General features: G+C 48.5%; 1 protein-coding gene across 1 annotated transcript in view; it reads right to left on the bottom strand.

Annotated features, from left to right (window-relative positions):
- CSMD2 (CUB and Sushi multiple domains 2) overlaps positions 1-21259 on the bottom strand; it is a 600568-nt gene that overhangs the window by 370796 nt on the left and 208513 nt on the right. Inside the window, 1 exon segment of the mRNA XM_058718151.1 lies at positions 16154-16361. Within this exon segment, the coding sequence (XP_058574134.1) occupies positions 16154-16361 (208 nt within the window).

Here is a 21259-nt window from a genome sequence, read left to right as displayed (position 1 = left end):
GTCTCCCTCTCTCTCTGCCCCTCCCCCGTTCATGCTCTGTCTCTCTCTGTCCCAAAAATAATAAAATAAAAAAAAAAATGTTGAAAAAAAAAAAAAAAGAAAAAAAGAAGAAAAAAAAAAAAGATTATTCCACTCCTCAAGGCAGGAAGGAAGCAGATAATGAGACTTGGAAGAGACCAGATGGACTGTACCAGTGCCCGCTCAAAGAGCAAGATGTGACCCCTGGAATGGCTGGCCTAGGATCCACAGAGGGAACGTAATGGGAAGAACCCAGCTGGAGAGGGCAGTGCGCAGGGGAAGAGAAAGCTAAGCTTCTGAGACTCAATTTCTTCATCTGCAAAGTGGGTATGCAAATACCTAACCTGCGGATGGTAGTAAAGGTTCAGTGGGACGAGATGTGTGATGTCATTCAGTGCAGAAACCAGCTGGCTCATAGAGGCAATCAAGGGACCCTCCTACCTCAGCGTCCCCATCCCCCTGAAGCACCGTCTCACCACCATCAAAAAGAAAGGCACATGGCACTTGGATTCACCCTGCCTGGTCTCAGGGCCTTTTGGTAACAGGATGAATGTCAAGACAAATAAACGGGCAAATAGTCTCTTGATTATTCAACAGATTGTCAGGGATTGTCAGATTTGGCTAAGCACTGAGGATTCAGAGATGATGGGTAAGTTCCTGGTCTTTAAGAGTTTATGTTGGAAGAAGGATGCCAGAGAAGCTAAGTGGCTTATGCCAGCGCAGCAGGTACCTGGCAGAGGGTGGGGACAGAGACACCACCACGTCTCAAGTTTTCAGAAAGGAGACAGCCTTTGCTTAGGCCCACATCAGGTAGACAAGGAGGTGAGGCTAGACTTCAAAGCCAGAGGGTTGGGACTTTCTAGTTCAACATTATAATTGCAGGGCTTAACACAGAGCTTGACACAGAGTAGGCAGGCAAAAATCATTTCTTTTTTTTTTAATGTTTACTTATCTTTGAGAGAGAGAGAGAGAGTGCAAGTGGGAAAGGGACAGAGAGAAAGAGGGAGACACAGAATCCAAGCAGGCTTCAGGCTCTGGGCTGTCAGCACAGAGCCCGATGCAGGGCTCGAACTCATGAACCGCGCGATCACAACCTGAGCTGAAGTCAGATGCTCAACCGACTGAGCCCCCCAGGCACCCCCCAGGCAAAAATCATTTGTTAAATAAATTAATAAAAATTAATAAAAAACAATATTGAGGAGTCAATGTGCCTCATTTTATGTAAAAGATATGCTTGCCCAAACTGGTAGGTAAACCATAACCAAACATATAAGCCAAATGCAACCCAGGAATTTCCACGCCAAGAAATTAAAACATGGATCCATGCATGAAAAGATGAATCATTTCATAATGGGCAAAAATCCACCCCCTCCATATTATTGCTCTGGAAAGTTCTGTTTAGGTCTAGTGTGGCTCTTTAAACTTTAATCTGTTTCAGAACACCTGGGAGAACGGTTACGAATACCGAATTTAGGCCCATCCTCAGAAATTTCAGAGGTAGTCGTCTAGGGTAGAACCCAGGATTCTGCATTCTAAACACCATCCAGGCAAGTCCGGGGAAGACAATCAAGTCATGAGAAGCTCATTTCTTATTTCACTCTAGGATGTCCTTCATTATCTCTTTCCTAAAAGCCTAGCATGCTTCACCAGTTCTCCACCTTGGTGCAGAGATCCCATGGGGAGCGTTCAAACTACATCTGCCTGGGTCCCACCCCAGGCCGGCTGGTTCTAACAAGCATCGGGGTTGCACTAACTTCACTGAATCCTATATCCCTGCGCCTTTTCTCTCTCTGGCCCAGAGATCAATGTTAACAGACACCTCAGGCTGTCTCTGACTCTCCCCGTCAGCCACATCTCTGATGACCTGAAGTGGAATCTGGAAGAAAGAGGAAATCGCATGCAGAGCCTGCCTTTGAGGACAGAGGCTACAGACTGAGGATGAGAAGGGTCGCCAGCGGTCACCGAGTTCACCTGGCAACGGGGAACGGAACGGGGAACGTGTTCATCACCCTCTGATTGCCTTTTCTCCCGTCTCCCTGGCGTTTGTAGGCAGGAGGCAAAGAGTACTAGAAGGACTCCTAGTGGGACAGGTTGCCAGTAAATTGATTCTGCCCCAACCCCAGGGCAGGCTGTGAGCAGTGCCCATCAAATCCCTCACCTCCTTATTGCCAGGCCCAGCGTGCTGCCGCTCAGAGGAAGTGAAAGGGGTAGCTGAAACTGATGTGGCTGCAGAAACTGACATCAGGTGCCAGACACCCATTTGCTTAACAAACTGGCTAATTTTACCCTCTGTCTCTCAGACCAGAACTCTTTTGAAGGGAAGGAACAAAAAAGAAAGAAAGTGATATTTAACACATTTCTATTTCTGTGCTACACAGTCTCTCTCTGAGGTTGCAAGTTTGAGCCTAATTGATTTCTTCGTCAAAAGGGAAAAAGAAAGACAAAAAGGAAAAACAAACAACTGCGAACCCTTACCTCACTCACACTGCAATCAAACCTCTCCAGTTCTGTCGACTGCTGAGCTTTTTATTTTTTAACACTGGCCAAGTGACTTGCATAATTTAAGATCCTTTCTAGCACTGATCAGCCTGCTCTGGCCAAGCAGTTTGCTGATTAATTATTAATCAGACTGAGTTTAGGATGAATAATCAGCAAGAGTCAGGGCTAATTTGCAAATGTCCCCCAGGAAGGTTATCACTTAAAATATTTGGTGGAGAGGCTCCACGTTAACCTTTGCAATTAGCCACAGGACATTGTTACTGGTGAGACAGAAGCATGTCTCTCCTCCAAACAAGCCAAACTTGTACACCTACTAAGTGCCAAGACCTGCGTTTAGGCTCTTTCAAGGTTCTGCAGGCAGTGGTGGGGAAGGGGAGGGGCACAGAAAAGAAACACACACATAATAGGCAAGCAAGAAAATATCTAGTATTGACAAATGCCTAAAATAAAACGAGATGCTGAGATAGTGAGTGAGGGTTACTTTAGATTTCATGCAAAGGGAAGGCCTTTCTAAGGACAGAAGATTTAAGTTGAATTTTTGCATTTAAAAAAGATGGGTCTTAAAAAATAACCTCCCTTTGAAGGAAGAGAATCTTAAGCCCTGGGAGCAGCTAGTGCAGAGGCTCTAGGAGGAAGACTGCTCAGCCCATCAAGGGACAAGAGGAAGGTGAGTGCAGCTGGGGCACAGTGAGGGGGTGGGAGTGATAGAGGGAAGTCAAGGAGTTGGGCAGTGACCCAGTAACGGACAGTCTTGTTGTAGGATGTTACTCTAAGTGCGATGGGAAGTTGTTGGCAAGCCTTAAACAAGGGAGACATGATGTGATGTATATAAACATCAGTCATCCGAGTTGCCGTATGGAGAATGGATTACAGGAGGGACAGAAGCAGGAAGACAAGGCCACTGAGCAGCCAGAGATGCTGGGGCAGAGAATGGGCACAAGCAGTTTCCTCTTTGGAGCAGACAGGTGGAGAAGGCTGGGCAGAGGACAGGTTAGGGGTGAGGAGGGAATGAGAAACCAATGTCCGTGGACAGAAGAATGAATCAACAAAATGTGATATGTATATACCAGAGAGTATTATTCAGCCATAAAAGGGAGTAGAATTCTGGCACGTGCTATAACACGGATGAAATCTGACATCATCATCAGTGAAATAAGCCCACACAAAAGAAGAAATACTGTATAATTCCACTTAAACGAAATACCTAGAGTAGTCCAATTCATAGAGACAGAAAAGTGGTTATCAGGGGATAGGAACAGGTGGGGTGTTATTTAACGGGGACAGAGGTTCAGTCTGAGGTGAGAAAGTTCCAGAGATGGATGGAGGTGTTGGGCGTACAACCATGCGAATGTACTTAATGCCACTCAATTGTAAATCCAGAAATGATTACAATGGTAAATTTTATGTGTATTTTACCACAATAAAAAATCTGCTTGGAAGTGTTCATTTTGAGATTCCTGTTAAGGTTTTCAGATTCCAGTTAAGATATAGGGAGCCCAGGAGGTTCCTCAAGCCTGGACATTTAAACTGAGTGCCAATGGCATATAAAGAAAATGATGCTGAAAGACAAAATGTGATTTGCTGAGGTTACCTGGGAAAGAGGGCAAATGGAGAAGAGGAGGGTTCCTGGACCCCCTGGGCAGTCCACGTGTAAGGGCTGGACAGAGGCTGGACAGTGGAAGAGACAGAAAAGGAGGTAGAACAGGAGTGGCCATAGGTAGCTAGCTGTGTCATTCCATGTCAGCCAAGAGAAGAGAAGGGTTCAAGAAGGACAGATGACCAATATCGTGTGTTGCCTAGAGGCCAAGTCCACGGACAATGGAGAAGCAACATTGAATTTGGCAATCTGGAGGTCACTGGTAATCTTATCAAGGTCACTTTTAGTGGCAGGTGGGGTAGACCCTGAGAAAGGGTCCATTTCCAGTAACTGGCAGTAGCTGATTGGGCATGAGTAACGGGCTTTTGGTGTGCACTGGCTTTTTTATTTTAGACAATAGATATTAGAATATGTCTCTGTGCTGTTAGCGGTGCTCAGGAGAAGAAAAACAATAATGAATGTGAGAAGAAGGAGATGAATTTAGTATGGGAAGTCTTTGGGGAATATGAGGTCTGGAACATAAAAGGAGGGGCTGGCTTTTTTACAGGAGCCAGGACATCACGTCTACTGAAATATGAGGCGTGGCAGAGAGATACTGATTCACCAGCCATTTCATCTGTGCATCATGTTTCCAGGCTCCTTTACAGCTAGGCTGGACCACGTGGTTATTTCTGGCCAATGAAATACGAGGTGGGCGATGTGTCTCTCTCTGGGCTGGGGCAGTGAAAAGCCCATGCTAGGTTCTCCACTCTTCTTCCCTGCCATGGCAGCGGGAAGGCCACATACTCTGGGTGGTGCATCTATAAGACGGTGGAACTTCCTTGAGACTGGACACCCACCTGCATTTCCATATGGATCAGAGCCACTCCCGACTGACCCATGGCAGTCATGTAGCATGAGTGAAAAAGAAACCTTTGTGGTGTTATACCATGTGTTGAATTGCAGGGTTAATGAAGTTCAGAGAAGGAAATGGCAAGAGATGAGGCTGCGGTGATAGGCAGGGTTGGATCAAAAAGGGCCTTATCAATGGCTGGAATTTTATTCCACAGACAATGGAAAATGATTGAAAGTTTCTGCCTGAGGCTTAGCATGTCAGATATGCATTTTAATTAAACCATTCTGGTAACAGTGGGGAGGCTGAATTGAAGAGTGCCAAGAAGCTAGGAGATCAGTAAGGAGGCTATTACAACCCACAAAGAAGAAAAGATGATGGGCTGAACTGGGGGAGTGACAGTAAAGATGGAAAAATATGTTACAGGAGGTACACTGGGAGACCTCAGAGAACAGGGATGGTTCCCAGATTCTTGGATGACTAGGTAGAGTGGAGTACCATAAACTAAGACAGGAAACAGACTCTGACCATTTTAGTAGCCAAGTACGAGTGAAGTTGGGACGTGCTGAATTGGAGATATTGGTGGACGTCACGGTGGAGATGTCCAACAGGTGGCTGGCTCTACAGTTTGCTGCTCAGGAGGAGGCCAGGCTGGGAAGCCAGATTCGGGAGTTCTAAACAAACAGGTGGTACCTGAAGCCATGAGAGCAGAGAAGAGTACCCAGGGAGAGTGTGGGGGATGAGGACAGCAGTAAGACAAGAGCAGAGTCTTGGGGACATCAAAGGAAACAGAAGAAATGGTCAGAGAGGCCCAAGAAGCATCAGAGAGAGCAGCATAAAGCGAAGAGAAAGTTCTAAAAGGAGAAAATGACCAACAACGTAAGGGAATGCGGAGGTGCCAGTAAGAGGAGACCTAAAACCTATCTTGTGGATTTGGCACTGGAAGTGGTTAGTGTTTGGGGTGAGGGGTGCTTCTCTGACAATAATCTTAATGTGAATGTTTTCAGGGGAAGGCAGGGGATAGAAGCCATGGAGAAGCAGGTGAGGAATTAATGCCGATAGAGGACTCCAAGGAAGACCACTGGCCCAAGACCTCGAATGAGAAGTTCCTGGAGGTGATGGAGTTCTACTCCTCCAGGAAGCCTCCCACTTTTCAAGCCAACCTGGCCCTCTCACTTCCCAGATGATGAGATCTGCTGACTTCAACAGTGATCATCTGTCATTTCATCAGATTGTCAACTGCTGGTTTTCTGTGGGAATCCTGCTTCCCCGGTGAGTCTGGGAGTGTCACACACTGGCCACCCAGCCACTGAATGAGGAAAAGCTGGAATGAAAGAAGTACAGGCTCAGGGTTCGAACTAAGGGCTTATGTCAGGCTCAGGAAGCCAGAAAAAAATCGTAGGAGCAAGAGACAGGTAAAATCAGGGCGAACCATGGGGTAAGAGAGGCCAAGAGGGAGTCCCACAAAGTTTTATGGCCAAGCATGAAAAGAGAGACCAGGGATGGGGTCTTGAACATTCTAAATGAACTGAGGTCATTCTGGAAGGCAGGTTTTGCCAGAATGAGAGGACTGTGGAAGGGCCCAGAACAGCTCCTTCCATCTGTCTTAGCGGCACCATCAGGCATCTGGCAGCTCCTTGAGAGGGAGGTCGAAAAGAGCATCTTGGGGGCGCCTGGGTGGCTCAGTTGGTTAAGCGTCCGACTTTGGCTCAGGTCACGATCTCGCGGTATGTGAGTTCGAGCCCCGCATCGGGCTCTGTGCTGACTGCTCAGAGCCTGGAGCCCGTTTCAGATTCTGTGTCTCCCTCTCTCTCTGACCCTCCCCCGTTCATGCTCTGTCTCTCTCTATCTCAAAAATAAATAAATGTTAAAAAAAAAATTAAAAAAAAAAAAAAAAAAAAAAAGAGCATCTTGTTGTCTGGTGCCCTTCCCAGTCCTGGCACGGGCCCCCGCACAGACGATGTACTTAGTACAAACTTGTTGCATGCAGTCAGTGCAGACGATGTACTTAGTGCAAACCTACTGCATGCAGTCGGCCCCACAGGGGGTGAGACAGCTGCCTGACCTTGGCTTCCCACACACAGGACTTTGCCAAATCACAAGCCCTAGCAGAGCCGCTGTGCCAATGGTGGACAGCCCTGGCTCATTTCTTGCTCCTTCTAGCTGCGGCTTTTGTTCTCTTTCTGAGAACAAGTTCTCACCCAGGGGAGCAAGGAAGTCACGCTGATACTCTGTGGAGTGTGCAGGAGCCCTGGCCCTGACTCTCCAGACATGTTCTGCCAACAGCATGCTAGGGCACTAATCCTTTCCTACCGTTCGGCTGTGGGGCTTGGAATGCTATTTCCAACTCTGGGAGATATGGGAGATGAGATTTTAAAGGGCTGGTTATTTATGGCCTGGCTCCTGATGGCTACAACAGATGCAATTTCATGGGCTCCATCAGAAGAGAACAGCTTCTTGGGGTGGCTTAAAGAATTGTGATGTGGCAGGGAAGGAGGGGGAAGCAAGGGCCTCAAGAACCCACAGGAAGGCAGGTGCTTGTGTCTCATCCCCCTACTGGTTCCAAGTGCTACTGGGTTCGGCAGCCTTGGTCATGCTCCATCTCAGCTGCTTCCTGAGCATCTCTGTCGGCTTGAGACCTTGTCCCTACCTTGTTCTTGACATTAAAACAAGCTGAAACCCCAGAAGACAGGCATTAGGCCCATGACACTCTCATGTATGAAGTTTAAGGACATATAGGACATTGTGATGATGGGCTTTTACAGGTGCAATTCCCTCCACCCTGAAATGCTGGTCCCTAAATTCTTCCCGCCGTGGCTCTTGCTCAATAGTCAGGTCTCTGCTTAAATCTGACCCCCCCAGAGAGGCCTCCCCGGCTCATTTATCTTAATCAGGCCCCACTGCTACTATTCCCCACCTTGTTCATTTCCTTCACGGCACTCAACACGAGTGAATTTTATATTTGTTTTGTGGCTTTATTAGTATAGGTCTCCCCCAGGTAAACCAGAAGTCCCACAAAGGCAGAGTCTGTATCTCTCCTCCACTACTATAATTCCATGCCAAGCCCAATGTCAGGCAATAGAAGGGCCTACGTAATCTGCTTGAATGGATACATTATGAAGGAAAGTTTGGTGATAAAGGCTGACGGCAATGATGGAGACACTGCCGAGAACAATGGTGCCAGGCTGTTCCTGACCATAACTTCTCAAAGCCTTGCCACAGTATTTACCCGAACACCATTTTTTAGGCATAGCTGTTGATTTCCCCTGACCATCTCCACTACAGATCCCCCAAAAACTGTGTATCAATAACCAAGGGCAACTGTGTCCCTGTATCCAGGCTCATCTCCTTCCTTGCTGTGGCCTTGACTTCCATCTCTGTGCCTATTTTGCCCTGGGGAGGCCAGAGAGCATCACCATCCCCCACTCCACCCAAGCCCTCTGCTGGTGAACAATCCTAACAGTCATTAGGCAGGAACTTGGGGATTACCTCAGACTCTCCCCTGTCTCCATTCCTCCTTTCCAATGAACCTCCCAAAGCAATTGATTCTGCATCTGAGATGTGGTTTGGTGCCACCCCATCCTCTTCATCCCTTCACAGCTGCCATAATTCAAGGTTGGATCATCTCTTGGCTGAGTGGTCACAAAAAAGTTTTATAGCTGGTTTCTTGGACCCAATTAAAACTCAGAGTGACTATGTTACATCTCCGCTTAGAACACTTCCATTGCCTTCTACAGTCTTTGGAATCCCCTCCCAGCTTATGAACATAGGACAAGGTTCTTACTGACCCACACTCTCCCTGTGCCTACCCTGCACCCACTTGCAATGCCCCCAACACACCAGGGTCCTTTCCTGCTCTGTGACAGTGGCAAACTCTAGTTCCTGCGTTGAATTCAAAAGTCACCCCTTCTGGGATTCATTCATCTGAGTCCTTCTAGCAGCCCCTCCCATCATGATAGGAAGACTTTATCTTCTCAGTGACCCAATTTTCCTCTGGTGAACCATGCCTCCCCCACTCCCAGCCAGGGGGTTTGAACAGGACAGATAGTCATGTGACCTGGGCCTGGTCAGTAAGAACACTCTCTGTGGACACTGGTGTTGAGGCCTGAGCACATGGCTCAATCTGGTCCAATTAAGGTTCATCTTAGGGCTTTTGTGGGAACCATCGGGAAAGAGAAGCTTCCTTTTTGCTGGGATTGCTAAACTAGCAGAATGGAGGGAGCTGATGGTGGTTGCCTTTGCTCCCTCATGGGGAAAGCATGCCTGAGAAAGCTGACACATAAGAGAGCAAAGCTGTGGGAGGGAGAGAAATACATTCTGATAATATTATTTGCATACCTTGATCCAGCAGTCCCTGAAGCCAATCCCTCGACTTTTCAGTTACAGAAGCCAACACACTCCCTTTTTAGCTTGAGTCCGCTGGAGGTGGGTATCTATTTCTTGAACCAAAAGAATACTATTACATTTTTCTTTTCAGTCTCTATGGGAGCTTCTTTATACCTTTTAGTAAAGGCATCTAACATATGATATTGTCAAGCATTTAATTATATTCTGCTTCTTCACCCTGACTGTGAGCTCCAGGGTCCAGCATGATACATGGCTATTACATAAACATTTGTGGAGGGAATAAACAACTCCTTGGGGATAGGACTGTGTCTTTGTCTCCCTAGCACCTAGGAGAGCCTAGTTCATAGAAGTCTCTCAATAAATGATCACCGAAAATAAATAGGGGAAAAGTAACAAAGAATGTAAATGATCTAAACCAATGGTTTGATAAAGTACATGTGAATGAATAAATAAGTGAATAGTTATTATTAACAAATCCCCATTGGCATGCTGTTCTCATTCTAATTATATCTGAATCTAATGACTCCTGAATGAAATATCTAGTTAAAAGTCGCTGAGATCAAATGGTTCTAGTTGGCTCAAATTTCATGTGTAAAATGCTTAATAATTAAAACAAAGTCTTTCAAAGAGGAAAAAGAATGTTGCTAGCAAAATTTTCAAACTGAATGTCTGTAAAGTAGACGGGAATTTTTGTATCTCCACCTACAAAAACAAAAGCGAAAAAAAAAAAAAAATGAAGGGAAACAAAGCAAAGAAAAACCCTCAGAGCTGGATCCAGAGAGTAGGCTGAACCTGCTTTCCAGGGAAATTCTCTTTCTAGAAACAGCCGGGGTCTATGGGTGGCCCCGGGAGCAGGAAATCCAGACAGTACAGCAGAGTTTCCTCTATGTTCTCTGGGCAGAGGGGCCAGGTAGGCTCAGAGGCAAGGTGGGTGGGTGCACAGTGGAGAGAATCCTGGGACCACTTCCTGGACCTGTATCCCAGGGATCAGGGGAGCTCCTGTTGGGGCGGGATGCCAGGCTACAGCCCGGGGATGATGCTCTCCCTGCCTCCGCCCCTCCCACATCCAGATAGCACCCACGCTGTGAGGTCTGTCTCAAATGCAGCCCCCACATTAGGGCCTTGCTCCTCCCACCCGAGAGCAGCTTCCTGCAGTATGCCTTGTTTCCTTTCCTACTTAAAGGTTTGGTGGAGGCAAATATATCACATAGAGGTCCACGGGGCTTGGCTTGGGGGGTGGGGACACAGAGAATGCACAGGCAGATTGCAAATGACCTGAGTGAAACAAATAAAGAATGGAAGTCCAGGGGCGCCTGGCTGGCTCAATCAGTTGAGCATCTGACTCTTGATTTCAGCTCAGGTCATGGTCCCAGGGTCATGGGATCAAGCCCCACATTGGGCTCCATGCTCAGCATGGATTCTCTCTCTCTCTCTGCCCCTCTCCCCAGCTGGCATGCTCTTCTCTAAAGTAAAATATTGAAAAATTTAAGAATGGGAGTCCAAGTACACTGAAAGGGGCAAGGAAGAGAGGCTGGGAATCACTGGCAGAGACTGACCCACAGCCGGAGAGCCAAGAAGATGGTGGAGAGGCTCTAGGGTCTGCACAGAAACCCCTCATGTGGGAAGGAGCTATGGACTCCTTCTACCAGCCTCCCCACCACAAACACACTTCTGGCAGCCCCCAGGGAAAAGATGGCTTCAATTCTGAGTGCAGGTCGGGCCCTGCCTGCCCTTCCTGCTATAGGAGGAAACTGCCACCTAGCAAAGGAGAGAAGCAGAGAAAGAGAAGGAGCAAAGGAGAGACGAAGGCCCAACTGAATTCTGCAGCAGCGAGATGATGCCGGGCAGAGATGGGCCTCCTCTCTGGGTCCGGTACAGTGGTCCCCTGACTGTCTTCTCCACACTCTCTGCTCCCTCTCCCCTACGTGGCAGGCCCCGGGGAGCAGGTGCTGTGCCTGTACCCCGGTGAAGTGTCCCCTGCTCCTAGCCTGCACCGAGCAGCCACTGTAGCTGCAGCAGTCCACTCTTCTTCCGCTCTTCGGACGAGGCAGCTAACTGGTCAGTCTGGGGCTGGGTCCAGGCGAGAAGGGGTGATGCTGCCTGCAACGTGCCCAAAAATTGCAGCTCTGGGAAGGCAGTTTCAACGAAATCACCACCCTCTCTTCTGACCTTTGCAAGGACATCCTCCGGTCTGACCCAGTCCTCCTTACCTGGGTTTCCAGGCAATTCCCTGGGGAGCTGAATCAGCTGCGGTGACCAGGCTGTGCCTTCCTGCCCGGTGAGAGGCCTCTGAGCTGCCAGGCTGGGAAGAACGGCCTCAGGGGGATCACTAAGAATGGGGCCACCAAGGTTCTGGGCTGCTGGAGACGCCTCACTTATCCTCTTCCCTTCAAAGAGTGAGCCCCTAACTCTGGTCGCCATCCCAGGAGTATCATCTCCATCGTGAGCCAGGCAGCAGTTTACGTGTGCAGCCCTTTCAACATGCTTTGTAGGCTGGTGTGATGAGCCCCATTTTTGAGATGTGGAAACTGAGACTCAGAGGCAAGTAAATAGGCTTTAACAGCCACTAAGAGGTGGATCAGGGTTTTGAGCTCAAGTCTGTCTGGCTCCCAGACCTGCTCTCTCCTCAGTTAGATGCCAAGATACACAGACCCCCTCTCCTATTCTTGGAGGGGACATCTGGCTTTCTCTCCTTCCTGGTAGCCCCAGAAGAAGAGCCTGGAGAGATTCAAATGGAGAGTGTCAAGCATGAGGCAGAGGAAGGAGAGCAGAGATTCTAGCTCTTGTGTCTTCTCGGTGGGCTTTAATTCATTGATTTTCTCCACAATGGAGAGGCCAGCTGTATAATGGGCTGGCAATCGCTTGTACTTGTTATAACATGATCCTGCTACCCTCCAGGGACACAGAACCCAGGGCCATAAAAAACTGAGTTTTTAAACCCCAGTTCTGCACCACCACCCACCTCAGTCCCAGCCATCTGAAAAAGTCCAGGGGCCTCATGAGGAACTTTAGCAACGGTGAGAGTTTTTCCTAGCATTTGAGGAGAAGGAATGGGGCTCCATGAAGGACAGAGCCAACTGACTTGGTCAGAGCAGAACAAAGCTGCCCACCCCCATCCCCCCCGCACCAAGAAGGATCAGTGAGAGAGTACCTGGTCCCTAAACTGAGTTCAGTGAACTAGAGACAGAAGAGCATATGCGTAAGAGTGGTTGACGTGGTGCAATATATGGATATATGGTGGTGACTTGGAGGGGCATGTATCAAGGGTGATGTGTGTGTGTGTGTGTGTGTGTGTGTGTGTGTGTGTGTCTGTGTGTGTGCGCGCGCATGCAGTTGGGGAGGAATCCAAATACACTATCTGGATTGTAACTTTCAGTTCAAACCCAGCTTTTGCTCACGGTCAATCACAAAATAAAAGTTAAAACGAAAATTTAAAAAGCAATTAACATCAGAGGGAGTACATCCAAAATACTTGGGGACCTCTCAACATGTCATAGTTACAGGGTTCAGTGCTCACCATCCTAACAGCCTTTTCCTGTCCAAGACGTGTACTGCCGGATTCCCTGTGGCCACTCAGGGACCGGGAAATGGGAAGAAGCAGTGCGCTGGCTGATGTACGCACACCACGTGCTCTGTGGTTCCGGGCACACACCGCTATTTCTGTGCGCTCCGCCCACCTGCCTTCCTCCGCGCCGGCGCATAGCTGCCAACTGATTATATCCTGCTACGTTTTTGGCTTTGAATTGTCCTTTGTTTTATGAAATAACGTTCTGAGGAGTTGGCAGGTTTCTTTCTAATGTCCTCACTTGGCAAAATTAAAATATATATATATATATATATATATATATATATATATATATATATATATATACATATATCAATATATCAACCCTCCATTTCCTCAGTTGTTTGGCAATTTTACTTGCCTGCGAAATCCAAACAACCGGAACCCCCAATTAAAAGTCTCCTGCTCTTAGCCCATTGGGGAGGAGAGTGTGGAAACCGAGTCAGGAACATTCCATGCCCCACCCACAACCCTGAATCAATGGGAATCTGCTATCTGGTAAAGGAGGTAGTGGATTTTTTTCTCTCGAAGGTATTTCTGTCTTCTCAATAGGTGAAGGGATGCCCAGTTGTTCACATTCATCTTTTCTAACAGGATCTGCAGTCTTTCTATGGCTTGGCACAGAACTCAAGAAAACATCTTAAAATCTTAATGCACGGTGATATAAAGTAGCAACTCATAAACCAGCAGCTTCACAGTTCGCAGGGATCCAGGGATCCATAAAGGAGAGGGGCAGGGGAGAAAGCGGGTTCTTTGCACACACGTCCCGAGCCTCCAAGTTTGTTTATCCATAATTGCTATGCAAGTATAAATTAGAACAACAAATGCATCCTGGCTGGAAATGGTGACACCAACCCTATAAATAATTATAACTTAATCTTATAGCGAAGAGTTCTGAATGACTCCCCTAACGATTTCCTCCGCTTAATTCCTTCCCCCACTGAGTGACTTAATAGGAAAAGGAATAGTCTTTAAGATTTGTTTCACTCCAGAAGTTTGGACAATGTGTGGATTCACACCTGGGGGGGCAGAGGCTGTGGGAGACTGTTTGGCCCACGGGTAAACAAGTGAGTCGAAGATGCCTTGGGGCTGGAAGAGCCAGACCCGGCAGTGCTATTCATCGTGGCATCTAATCATCCAAGTGAAACCTTGGGAACGACCTACTAAGAAGATCTGATGAGTACGCTGTGTCCTTCTTACGAGAGCATGCCACACAGCCCTGGCGACCCTTCACAAATGGAGCAGGATGTGACATGCTGCCATGGCTACGGAGATGGCCTTTCAAGTCCAACTTTCCTGGGGCTGAAGCCTCGTTCTGCTCCTTATCAGCTGTTTGGCTTCGAGCAAGTGACATAACCTCTCTGGACCTTACTTTTCTCATCTGTAAAAGGAGGAAAATGATGCTACCTACTTCATGAAGTTTCTATGAGGAAAGATGAAATTATTGCTGTAAGAGCTTAGAACCAAACTAGGACATGCTGACAATAAATGCTCAATAAACGATGCTGTTATCACACCTATTATGTTTTGGAAGCCTCTGCCATAATACAGGGAAAATTTTCATTACATAATGCTAAGTTAAAAATACATAACTACAGATAGATTTTCAGATCTGAATTTTGTAATATTAAAATATATATAAATAGGCAGCTAGCTTGCTCCAAGCAAAGCAAAAAGGCCAAAGGAGAATATATCAAAATTTTAATATTTCTTATTCATTTCTCCATACCTTTTTATATTTCCTCTGTTTTCTACAAGAAGCATATGCGTTACATTTACAATGATAAGAATAGGTATTTAACAAAGAGGGGTAGGGGGACAGAGGGCCTCCAGGCTGCCAGGTCACTGGGATTCCAGTGCAGAAGAGGGTCACCCGGGCTTTCATCCCCGCTCGTAGCCCCAAATGTCCAGCCGCTGTCCCAGACTAGTTGACGGAATAGCCACCTGCACACAGCGGTCTGTCCTTGGCTCACATGCGCTTCTCTCAACCCCCCATCCAGGGTAGTGAATGATCTGGCCAAGTTCACTGGACAAGCTTACAACACCAAGGTCTTCTGACTCCCAGGTCAGATCGCCTTCCACCATCCCAGGAAATTTGAGTTCTCCGGGCTACACTGGTCCCCAGATCTCTGAGTCCATATTGGAAGGAATCTGTTCCCATTTTTGCCTCTGAAATAGTCATAACTGGCTCCTGCCATGGGTCTGTCTGATTTTCTCACCCTCAAAGGACCATGTCTTACACAACTGGTGTTTCTACCACAAGGCATGAAACCTGGTCTAAAAGAGGTATTCAGGAAATGTGCCCCTGCTCCCTCTCCCTCCCCTCCTCCCCATTCACACTGACTGCCACATCTCCTTCCAGGAGCTATCCTACCCCGACTCTTGCAGTTACCCACTTTCTGAGTCCCTCAGAATCCTCAGGGACACCTCGTCTGCCCTCATCCCCAGGCCCTGAGTCCTGCCTTCCCCCGTGCAGCAATGGAAGTCTGCAAGATGCCATATCTTGTCTGAAGCACATCTGGACACATCCTTCTTTGGGCACCTGGTGTGCTGACACAGGTCCCCCTGTGCCCTCCGCCTGATAACACAGCCACAAGGAGAATAAGAGAGGATATTCGAAGTGCCACACCACCACTCAAAGTTTGTCACCCAGAGTTGAACATTTCCCAAAGCCAGCCCCTGCTTGGGCATGCCCTGTGCATCTAAATCTCGGACAGTACCAGCAACTGGGGCTGATAAGTCTCATCATCCCTCCGCTCCTGAACCCATCATCATCGAGAGTCTCCATGGTGGGTGGGGCACACCACAGAAAAGCCGGTGCAGTTTAGTAAAGCCAGAACGACAGGGAGGTTAGTCCTTCCCATCAGAAACTGTGGCGGAATGCCCTGCCCTTCCTTCGCAGGGCCCCGGGAGTGGGAATTTCCACTTAAGATTCTATTCCCTTCATTGGATGCTTTGAATACGCCCTGCAGAGATGGAACAGTACTTCAGATCATTGCACGGAGACCCTGTGCAATGACCAGGACAGTTTCAGTCTCAGTGCAAGTTACTCCACCAAGGCCCATCATGAAATTCTTCAGCAAGGATGAACATCACATTGGATATCAAAATCTCTGTAAAAATGGACCCTGGTTCTAAAAACGTCCAGTGAGTTTTCATTATGATGAGAACCAAACTCATCAACTCGTCAGGATGTGGCCAAGGGGCCTCAGACTGCAGGCCCAGATGCCGAGGAGACTGTGGGTGAGCCACAGTTTCCCGGGGGACCAAGGAGGGGACGCGACAGTGTGCTTACCAGAGGGAGGAGCCTTCGGTGCCCGTGACTTCCAGAAAGTCGTAACCGTCCTCCAGCTGGAAGTCAATGAAGACCAGGGCGATGGTGTCTCCCAGTTCGGCCAGGATGGTCCACGTGCAGTCGGCATTGTTATGGTACTCCGAGGGGAAGTGGGGGCTAGAGATGATGCCGCTCTGGCCGCGCAGGGTCCCGCCACAGGCATCATCCGCTGCGGGTGCAAAGAGAAGAGGTTCGGGTGAGGTGGTCTGGTTCCCAGGCCCTGGCACTCGTGGGCTTCACCCGTGACAGGCATAGAGGGTCCCAGAATGTGCTGCACAGGCAGGATGGACCAAGATCCTAGTCTGAATTGGCCTAGTAATAGTGGTACCAAACACTTCCATAGCCCTTACCATGTGCCAGGCCCTGTCCTGAGGATTTCAGATAGTGTTGTTCTCATTGAAAGATGAGCAAACCAAGGCCCAGGGAGGTTAAGTCACCTACCTAAGGTCATACAACCACTGAGCTGGGATTTGAACTCTGACATTCAGAGTACCACATATACTGCCCTGCCATGAGCCAGCTGCCACATTTATTTCCACGGTCCCGACTGTGGTGAATAGGACATCTCTTCCCACCAGATCTTAGTAACACTCCGATGTGGTGAAACTCAACCCAGCACCCTGGGGCAAAACTCAAAGGGTTGCCAGGCCCGACCTCCATCATCCTTCCTCTGGCCCTTCCTTGTCTGCAGGCCAGCTCTGTCCTCGCGCCCCGCATGGTTGGGCCTCCTGGTCTTTGATCACCCCGTTCCCTCTGCCAAGGATGCCCTCTGTCCAGAGCAGTTCTCCTCAGGCTTTGAGATCCAACTCTGATGCCACTTCTTGGTAAAGCCTCATTCCCCCAAGTGTTTAGTGACCACTCTCTCCTCTGGGCTCCCGCAGCAGCGGTCCGACTTCAGACACAGTACTTTGTGCTGAGTGATCTGTTCATACATCTGTCTTCCACTCTGGTTCTGAGCTCCACCAGGAATCCCCAAGGGCAGGGACCATGTTTTACTCATCCTTCCACAGAACCTGGCAGTCTCACTGCTCCAGCCAAAATCCCAGCTGAGACTTGATATTCAGAAAAAATGATCTGGGAAACATGCTCTGACATAGAATAGTTAAGAACACTGGCTTTTGAACTGTTGCAGACCTCGGTTTGAATCCTTTCCCTGATGCTCACTAGCTGGGTGACACAGTGAGAAGTTATCCAAGCTTTAAGCCTGTTGTCCTGGAGCCTGTATGCAAGTAAGTGATTACACTACACTTAGCATATGCTGTATTAGAGGTGTGGACTAACTGATAAAGAAAGAAAAAAATGCAATACCAAATGTGTACCAGGAGCAGCAGAATAAGAATAATAAAAGCTAATAATTATTGAGCATCTACACTACACCAGGTACTATTCTAACTACGCTACATATTTCATTGAATCCTTCCTGTGACCCTGTGAAGTATCTTTCCCGTTTTGCAGGTAAGGAAACCAAGGCACACAGAGATTCAGTTACTTGCCAAAGGTGACACAGCTCATAGCGACTAAAGGAGCTGGGATTCTAAGCCCTGTAGATCGACTCCAGGGCCTGTACTCTTAACCAATACACTATCTCCCAGGAGTACAGTTCATATTTGGAGGACATAGATAAAGCAAGATGTTACTTTGCGTGGGTGAGTCGATTTAGGAAAACTTAACAGAGGAGATGCCAGTAGAGCTGGATTTTGAAGGATGGATAGGAGTTCCCTAGGGAGAGAAGAAAGGGAATGGCATTTAAGAAAACAGGGGAACAGACGTCATAAGCACAGAAGCACAAAATCACAAGACATGTGCAAGATAAGTAGCTCTAGATGGCTTATCAGACAGCGAAGAGAGAGGAAGGGTGGGTGATGGTAATGGACATGTAGAAGGAGCCCCTGACAGAGAACATGGCCAAGAAGATTTGGAAGCAGTGGACTCTATTGGAAATAAAATGGATTTGGGGGTCAGGAAGGTCTAGGTTTGAATTCAGGCTCCATGTTCCCCAGCCATGCGACCTTGGGAGATTTATTTCCAGCAGCTTCACGTTGCTTCTCTGAACAATGGTTTGCTGTGATAATTGACGGGGATCATTAATGTGATGGTACCTAACATCAGCCAGGGGCTGGCGCATGGAGATGCCCAGCAAATGCTAAGTTCTCCTTTTCCTTCCCCTTTGTCTTGAGAATCAAAGGTAGTGAAGGGATATGATTAAATTTGCATTTTAGACAGATCCCTGGGGCTGTGGCATGGAGGAGGTCTGAATCACGGGAGTGGGCAGGATGCTTTTGGTAGGACAAAGTCACCGAAGTCTGGAGGAGGCCAGATGAGCTCTGAGCTGAGGCCATGGGGACAGTGGGAAGAGCACTGATTTCAGAGAGATTTAGGAAGCAGAATCTATAGGACTTGGCAGTTGTGAGGGATGAGTTCCAGGTTTGGGGCATGAGAATCTGTAGGCTGAAAAATGTCTCCTGTGGCAGGGGACCCAGGAGGGGGCTGCTTTGTGGTGGGGAAGGCAAGCAGGGGTTCAGTTTCGGATCCCAGGGCTGAGTATGTATGTGGGATGTCCTGGTGTAGACATGGAGCTGACGGCTGGGTATGCAGAAGCAGCGTGGGATGGAGGTCAAGGTGAGTTTATTCAGTGGTCCGCAACTAGTCTCGTTAATGTCATTCTACCGGGTCAAGGTCCATTTCAAGAGAATGTGTCTACTTCTATATGCCAACTTGGATAGTGAAGAGGTTGGTCTAATCTTCAAAACCTGAATGAATGGCAATGGCAGTGGGAGGAAGAGAAGGAACAGAAAGGATTCAAGAGCCAGGCTGAGGAGAAGGGAGAGGATGCAGTCTCCACCTGTGAGTGGTCAGCAAAGGAGAGGAGGAGGGAGAGAGGACGTGGAGGTCTCTAACAGGGCAGCAGGGCGGACTATGATGCTATTTGGGTAAACAGGGGCCCCAGAGGAGAAGCAGTTCTGTGGGATGGTGATGGCCCTCCTCTACCGCCCCTCTGCACTCTGTAAACAGGTCATGATGCCCATGGAGAGAGGGCAGGAGAGATGCCCAGGGGGCCTGCGAGGCCGGGAGTCAGCAGGAGGAAGAGCAACTCTGACTCCAGGGGAGTAAAGAAGACCCGGGAAGAAGTGACATTTAATGATCAGCAGGCAAAAGCAAATGCACCTGAAAGGAAGTTGTGTAAGAGCAGTCAGGGTTAGGGTCAGGAAGCCTGGGGGCGGAGTGGGGGGCGAGGGAGCAGTGTCAGGAGTGCAGGACAGAGCGGCAAGCCCTGGGTCCACACTGTCCCACTTGCTCAGGCCCGCGGGTCCTGGTGGGCCGCACAGCAGCAGGCAATGTTGGAGGGGAGAAGGTGGTGGGGGGAGACTCGGCAGCCTCTGCGTAGTTCTTCTTGGAATTCTAAGACATCCTACACTGTTGTCAGCCTCAGCCCAACAAAGACCACCTGGTGCTCTCCTCCCACTGAACCTGACCTTCTGGTGTTTCCTTCCCGGAGACTGTCAGCGCTATCCACCCAATGTCTCACGCCAGAGGTTGGGGCCATGGGCAACCTCTCCCACACGCCACACGTAGCCAGGGACCAAACCCCGTCCCTCCTTGTAAGTGGCTCTTGATGGGCCTCTCATCTGCCTTGCACCTGCTCCACTCAAAGCCATGTCATGATCCAAGTCAACCACAGCCATGAGGCCTCTTTCCTTGTCTCCAAATATCCCTCCTGCTCTAACCTGTCATTCTTCACCAGAAGCCTGAGTGATCCTGGAAACACAGACCTGAGGATGCCACTCCTCTCTGTAAGAACCTTCAATAACTCTTACTGTCACTCAGGATAGAATAGAATATCTGTGGCTTATAAGGACCTTACAGAGCTTTGCCTCCTACCAGTCTCTCCCTGCCTACTTTCCTGCCACCAAACTGGCCTCCTCCCAGTTCTTCTGATGTATCAAGCATCTCCCTGTTCCAGGACCTGGAAAGTGCCATTTTCTCTTTCTGGAATGTTCTTCCCTACCTCCCTTCTTCCCCGGCTGGCCCCTCCTCAGCCTTTAGGTCCCAGTCTAAGTGTCACTTCCTCAAGGATCTTTCCAGATACAGAAACCCCTTCCCCCTATCTTATGTTTTCAAAGCATGACATACTTTCCCATAACGAATTATTTCCGCAAATTAATTGGTCAGTTATGCCATTTATCTAATGTCTAGACTGTAAACTCCACTAGAGCAGGGACCATGTCCGTGGGCAGCAGGCCTGGCACAGGCCTCCTCAGTCACTGAGGTTCTGTGGCATCCAGCCCCTCATTGCCATTTCTAAGTGCCTTCTGCGGTCCAGGAGCCTCCATGGTCAGGGGCTTTTGGAAGTTTGCTCTAGGTGTGAGTTGTAAGTTTCACCTTGAGAAATGTCTTTCAGAACAACACACCTTTGCCTCTAGACCCAGAACTTCAGGAGCAGTACTCTCCTGCTGGGAAGTACAAAGGACTGTTGGGATTAAGCAAAGGGTTTAATGGAGCCTTGAGGCCACTCAGCTCTAAAGAAATAAAAATGGCCCCAGCATCTCCAATCTTCTTCCCAAATGGCAGGCACTTAGTAAACATCTGTTGAACAAAGAAATGAAACAGGACACTGAAGTTCAGAGAGGTTAAGTAATTTCCCTAAGGTCACACAGTGCAGGGGGGGGGGAATCAGGAATCCAGGTGGGTCTCCCAGGTATGAGAACTGTGGCCTCTTTCATGACACCGTATGTTCCTGCTTGAAAGCAGTCTGGTAAAGCCATCCCGAGATCTTCAAAGCTCCTCATGATAGTCAATGATTTCTAGACCATGCTGGAACTGAGGACTCAAGAGCTTGAGGGCCTCTGGGGGGAGCCGCCAGTCCCCTCCTTGGAAGGTGGCACCTTTACATTTTGTCATGCCTGCCTCTCGGGTTTCTCCGACACCCTTGCTCCCGAACCATCCTGTGTTGATTGAAGATGCTCCAAAAGTTGTTTGGAGATTTTCTCATACTTTAAACAAGGCACCATATTTCACGGTTACAACTTCAGAGCCATAAAATATAACCCTCAGCTGATACCACGATCC

Source organism: Neofelis nebulosa, chromosome 2 (genome assembly GCF_028018385.1).
Source record: "Neofelis nebulosa isolate mNeoNeb1 chromosome 2, mNeoNeb1.pri, whole genome shotgun sequence".
In the NCBI taxonomy this organism is placed as follows: Eukaryota; Metazoa; Chordata; class Mammalia; order Carnivora; family Felidae; genus Neofelis; species Neofelis nebulosa.
The sequence above is the reverse complement of the archived record's forward strand: the minus strand, read 5'-3'. Positions and strand labels throughout refer to the sequence as shown.